Here is a 6567-nt window from a genome sequence, read left to right as displayed (position 1 = left end):
CATCTAAATCGAAAGCCTCTACTCATGTCATAAATATATGATGCATTGTCAAAATGCTATTTTTCATCTGTTCTCAAGTGTTTTCACATCAGCAGAGCATATTTCGATTCCCAGTTTCTCTCAGGTGACTCTAATCAAGTCACAGATCCCTACATTGACTTGTCTGCATTTCGTTGTTACACACACAACACATTGCTGTCCTATTTCAGTGTCCACCCTCTGCAGTGCTTGTGTGAACACTAATTAATTGCCCTTTGGGAAGAATAGCTACCTCCCTCTGTTCAATAGCAGCTGGGGATAGTCTTGTGTCTCTTCATACATCAGCATTAAACTTTGTCATCTGAAGAGGCCAGTGTAATATTTTACACTAAATTGTGCTTTAGACTGGATGCCAAAGTACAAATGACAGTATGGTGTGGACTCATTTATCATTCCACCCTCTCTCCAAACGTACACACTCCTCTCTCTCTCTCTCTTCCCTGACACACCCCCAGTCTCTCTCCCCCTCTCTCTCTCTCTCTCTCTCTCTCTCTCTCTCTCTCTCTCTCTCTCTCGCTCTCTCTATCCTCCTGTGGTGAAAGAGCTGACCACAGACTTTCTGTTGACCATCAGTTTATATGGATGGAGTTCTGTGAAAACACAATTTTTTTTAAACAAAATACACAAATGTCTAAAACTCAAGCAGGTTCCCATCAGAATAAAACTAAAAGCAGACACAGACATACACTTCACACTTTTGCATGCATTGAATTCCTCAGCTCCTTCAGCACTAAAGGTAATGTTCCTCATGACTCATGTCTCACAATGCATTGCAAGACTACTGTATGTGACTTCCAATGCTCAACACTCACCTCTAATGTAACAGGCTGTTTAGGGGGTCATACAATCAACCATAGCATTAGTGAACCACTCATGCAATTAGCAATTGTATAAGATAGGAGGATTATCTGTTGAATTGGATCCTTTTGTTTTTCCATTTTGTATGTAATGGTTGGTGACAGTGTTTTTTGGATATAGCCAGAGTCGTCATGACCTAAGAACAGGGATACAAATATGTTATAATCAATTAATTTAAGGCCAAAGGTCAGAGTGCCATAATTCATGTTCATATGTGCCTGTACTGGTTAGACGTGCCAGTAATGACAGCCATGAACTGAAGTCTATTTTCTCTGTGTACACATTATATCCTTTGAAAGAAGCTTTGTCTTCAGTATCCAGCTGTTCAAAGTAGAATGTGGCCTGAGGATAATTATGTAAAGTAGAGGTAAGGAGATGAAAATGTGGAAAGGCTTTAATTATCACCAGAAATGAAATAAAGGCTGAAGACAGACAAGGCACTTATGAGACACAGGTTTTGATAATGTGCCATTTAAATGCATCGCCCTGTGTCTGGCACATGCCCGGGTTGCACAAAATATTCTTCTTCCGATATCTTGTTGCTTATTTATAGGTATTGCTTTATTAGTGTGTGCAAGCAAGAAGTTGACAAGAAACAGGAGAACCATTCAGACTGTATACTGTAACTGATAGCGATACTTTTTGCTATCAGCTTCACAACCCTTTGGGCTGGGAAGCTGAAATTTGGACTGGACAATCACCTTAAAGGATAGATTCAATGTATTAAAGGACCAACTCCAAGTCTTTGAAATCTAGCCAGCCAGACATGCTTCCACTAGCATCCTTGCCTTGAGCAATGTGCAGTTGCTAATTCCTTTTAGTAACTTTTTGGTGCTGTGTGCTATGATTATTTGGGGAGTAATGAGAACAAATGGGCTATTTGGGTTGCGATGACTGGTCTAAGGGAGAGCCCAAGCACTGGTACTAAGTGCTATGAATAGTTAGGGGGGTATGGGAACAAAAGGGCCAATTCGGAATCCCAGAAAAGATGTAACCGAATCGTCATAATTCATCCCGACCCGCCGGGGAAGAATGTGCACAATTGGGCCATATTGCATGGGATTATTGGCCTACATGACCGGCCCATCCAAAATGGCCGTTTTTGGAGTTGTAAGGGAACTAATCCTTATAACTCAAAAACGGCTATTTCTACTACATTTCTATGGGCCGGTCATGTAGGCCAATTATCCCAACCTAAATGGCCGTTTTAATCCAATCCCCCACAAACAATATCTCCACTGTCCTTTGGGCTAAGAAGCTGATATTTGGACTGTAATTCTCTCTTTACCCATAGATTGAAAGGTGTGAATGGATTTGGGAAATTCCATCTAGAAAGTTTTGGCATTTTGCCAATTTTTGCCAAATTTGGGCCTCTAATATCTCCAAAAGCCTTTGGGCTGGGAGGCTGAAATTTGACTGTACTCCTCATAGTCTAGATCCAACAGTATGAAAAGGATTGAAAAAAATATTTTTTTTGGAATTCTCAGTCAATTAATCCTGAAGCATTGATTTGCCTGACTTGACTGAAAATTCGAAGTCCTCCGATATATATATCCGGTTATAAGGAGAGCAGGGCCGCCTTTCAATCAGAGGGTTGGTGGTTCAATCCCCGGCTCCTGCTCTGCTAGTCTCATGTCAATGTGTCCTTGAGCAAGATACTTAACCTCAAAATTGCTCCCGTAGCTGCGTCTACAGTGTATAGATAGATACTGAATTGTAAGTCGCTTTGGATAAAAGCGTCTGCTAAATGACTGTAATGTAATGTCCTAAAGGAACTCAAAAAATGGCTATTTCGACTACGGAAGGGACATTTGGGTTAGGATTATTGGCCTACATGACTGGCCAATACAAATATAGGAGAATTGGCCGTTTTTGGAGTTGTAAGGGATAGTCCTAAGGTATGTTTTGGACACTCGGGTGAAGAGAGGGGCGGAGCTGTCAACTGATCACCATCTGGTTGTGAGTTGGGTCAGAGGGTGGGGGAAAACTCTGGACAGACCTGGTAAGCCCAAACGGTTAGTGCGGGCGAACTGGGAACGTCTGGAGGAGGCCCCTGTCCGGGAGATCTTCAACTCACACCTCCGGCGGAGCTTTTCTAGCATCCCTGTGGAGGTTGGGGGCATCGAACAGGAATGGACGATGTTCAAAGCTTCTATTGCCAAAGCTACGGCGGTGAGCTGTGGTCTCAAGGTCTTAGGTGCCTCAAGGGGCGGTAACCCTCAAACACCGTGGTGGACACCGGTGGTCAGGGAAGCCGTCCGACTGAAGAAAGAGGCCTTCCGGGATATGTTATCCCGGAGGACTCCTGAGGCAGTTGCAAGGTACCGACAGACCCGAAGGGCTACAGCCGCTGCCGTGAAGGAGGCAAAGCAGCGGGTGTGGGAGGAGTTCGGAGTGGCCATGGAGAAGGACTTTCGGTCGGCACCAAGGTGTTTCTGGAAAACCATCCGGAACCTCAGGAGGGGAAAACAAGGAAACTCCAAGCTGTATACAGTAAGGATGGGACTCTGTTGACTTCAACTGAGAGGGTAATCGGGCGGTGGAAGGAGCACTTTGAGGAACTCCTGAATCCGACTAATACACCCTCTATTGTAGAGGCAGAGCTGGAGGCTGATGGCGGAGCATCATCAATTTCCCTGGTGGAAGTCACTGAGGTAGTCAAACAACTCCACAGTGGCAAAGCCCCAGGGATTGATGAGATCCGTCCAGAAATGCTGAAGGCACTGGGTGTGGAGGGACTGTCTTGGATGACACGTCTCTTCAACATTGTGTGGAGGTCTGGGACGGTGCCTAAGGAGTGGCAGACCGGGGTGGAGGTTCCCCTGTTCAAAAAGGGGGACCAGAGGGTGTGTGCCAATTACCGCGGTATCACACTACTCAGCCTCCCTGGTAAAGTCTACTCCAAGGTGCTGGAAAGGAGGGTTCGGCCGATAGTCGAACCTCGGATTGAAGAGGAACAATGCGGATTCCGTCCTGGCCGTGGAACAACGGACCAGCTCTTCACTCTTGCAAGGATCCTGGAGGGGGCTTGGGAATACGCCCATCCGGTCTACATGTGTTTTGTGGACCTGGAGAAGGCGTATGACCGGGTCCCCCGGGAGATACTGTGGGAGGTGATGCGGGAGTATGGGGTGAGGGGGCCACTTCTGGGGGCCATCCAATCCCTGTATGCCCAAAGCGAGAGCTGTGTCCGGGTTCTCGGTAGTAAGTCGGATTCATTTCCGGTGAGGGTTGGCCTCCGCCAGGGCTGCGCTTTGTCACCAATCCTGTTTGTGGTATTCATGGACAGGATATCGAGGCGTAGTCGTGGGGAGGAGTGTTTACAGTTCGGTGGGCTGAGGATTGCATCGCTGCTTTTTGCAGATGATGTGGTCCTGATGTCTTCATCGGGCTGTGACCTCCAGCACTCACTGGATCGGTTCGCAGCTGAGTGTGAAGCGGTTGGGATGAGGATCAGCACCTCTAAATCTGAGGCCATGGTTCTCAGCAGGAAACGGGTGGATTGCCCACTCCGGGTAGGGAATGAGTCCTTACCCCAAGTGAAGGAGTTCAAGTACCTCGGGGTCTTGTTCGCGAGTGAGGGAACAATGGAACGTGAGATTGGCCGGAGAATCGGAGCAGCTGGGGCGGTATTGCAGTCGCTTTACCGCACCGTTGTGACGAAAAGAGAGCTGAGCCGCAAGGCAAAGCTCTCTATCTACCGGGCAATCTTCGTTCCTACCCTCAACTATGGTCATGTGGACTGGGTCATGACCCAAAGAATTAGATCGCGGGTACAAGCGGCCGAAATGGGTTTCCTCAGGAGGGTGGCTGGCATCTCCCTTAGAGATAGGGTGAGAAGTTCGGTCATCCGTGAGGGACTCTGAGTAGAGCCGCTGCTTCTTTGCGTGGAACGGAGCCAGTTGAGGTGGTTCGGGCATCTGGTGAGGATGCCACCTGGGCGCCTCCCTAGGGAGGTGTTCCAGGCACGACCAGCTGGGAGGAGACCTCGAGGGAGGCCCAGGACCAGGTGGAGGGACTATATCTCCAAACTGGCCTGGGAGCGCCTCGGGATCCCCCAGTCAGAGCTGGCTGGTGTGGCCCGGGAAAGAGAAGTTTGGGGTCCCCTGCTGGAGCTGTTGCCCCCGCGACCCGATCACAGATAAGCGGACGAAGATGAATGAATGAATGAATGAATGAAGTCCTAAAGTAACTCGAAAATGGCCCTTTCAACCATGAAAGGGCCATTTGGGTTAGGATTATTGGACTAAATGGTCAGCCCATACAAATGTAGGAGAAATGGCCATTTTGAGTTATAAGTATTCGTCCTAAAGGAACTCAAAAACGGACATTTCGACAATGGAAGGGACATTTGGGTTAGGATTATTGGCCTACATGACTGGTCAGTACAAATGTTGGAGAATCGGCCGTTTTTGGAGTTGTAAGGGATAGTCCTAAAGTAACTCGAAAAACGTGTAGTCCAATAATCCCAACCCGAATGGCCCTTTTATTCCCATTCCTCCCAAACAATATCTCCACCATCCTTTGGGTTAAGACAATGATACTTGGACTGTAATTTTCTTTTTACCCATAAATTCAATGGTATGAATGGATTTGGGAAATTCCATCTAGAAATTTTTGGCATTTTGCCAATTTTTGCCAATTTAGGGCCTCTAATATCTCAACAACCTTTTGGACTGGGAAGCTGAAATTTTGACTGGACAATCATCTTAAAGTATCCAATGGTATGAAAATCAAAATGATTGAAAAAAGTAAATTTTTTTGAATTCTCAGTCAATTAGGCCCGAGGCATGGATTTCCTTGAATTGACTGAAAATTCAAAGTTCTCTGATTTGCTTGAATCTCTGCACACTTAGAGGACTGTTTCCAGAAATGTCCCTTCCCAAGTTTCAGCCTCCTATTCCAGAGCACACTGGAGATATTGTTTGGGGGGAATGGGAACAAAAGGGCCTTTTCCGTCTCCCAGAAACAACATCTCCACTGTCCTTTGGGCTAAAAAGCTGATAATTGGACTGTAATTCTCCCTGTACCCATAGATTCAATGGTGTGAATGGATTTGAAAAATTTCAACTAGAAATTTTTGGCATTTTGCCAATTTCTGCCAATTTTGGGCCTCTAATAACCCCAAAACCCTTTGGGCTGGGAGGCTTTCCCCAGGTATGCCCCTTCCCAAGTTTCAGCCTCCTATTCCAGAGCACACTGGAGATATTGCTCGGGACAAATGGGATTAAAAGTGCCTTCATGACAATCCCTTATAAATCCCAAAACGGCCATTTAGACAATGAAAGGGCCATTTGGGTTGGGATTATTGGCCTAAATGGTTGGCCCATACAAATGTAGGTGAAATGGCCATTTTTGGAGTTCCCTTATGACTATACCTTATAAGTCCAAAAACCTATAGTCATATAGGCCATTTCGTAGTTGAAATGGCCATGTGGGTTGGGATTATTGACATGATACATGGTTGGCCCATACAATTGTAGGAGAGATGGCCGTTTTTTAGTTATAATGATTAGTTCCCTGATAACTCCAAAAATGGCCTTTTCTACTACACTTTGGATGGGCTGGTCATGTAGGCCAATAGTCTTACCCCAAAACTCCCAAATGCCAGCAGGCCAGTTTTTACCATTATTTTCTCTTACTTTTTCTACTTTAAAGCAAGGTAATGAA

The 6567-nt window shown here is 46.1% G+C and overlaps 1 protein-coding gene across 1 annotated transcript in view; it reads right to left on the bottom strand.

The window, feature by feature from the left end:
* The window catches only part of LOC137872321 (mucin-5B-like), an 11728-nt gene extending 8729 nt beyond the window's left edge, over positions 1 to 2999 (bottom strand). Inside the window, exon 1 of the mRNA XM_068710517.1 lies at positions 2897 to 2999. Coding sequence (XP_068566618.1) covers positions 2897 to 2999 — 103 coding nt within the window. The remainder of the gene's footprint in view (positions 1 to 2896) is intronic.
* Between the last annotated feature and the right edge of the window lie 3568 nt (positions 3000 to 6567).

The sequence above is a fragment of the Cebidichthys violaceus genome, unplaced genomic scaffold (assembly GCF_023349555.1).
Source record: "Cebidichthys violaceus isolate CVI_PGR_0920_01 unplaced genomic scaffold, fCebVio1.0.p SCAF_158, whole genome shotgun sequence".
In the NCBI taxonomy this organism is placed as follows: Eukaryota; Metazoa; Chordata; class Actinopteri; order Perciformes; family Stichaeidae; genus Cebidichthys; species Cebidichthys violaceus.
The sequence above is the reverse complement of the archived record's forward strand: the minus strand, read 5'-3'. Positions and strand labels throughout refer to the sequence as shown.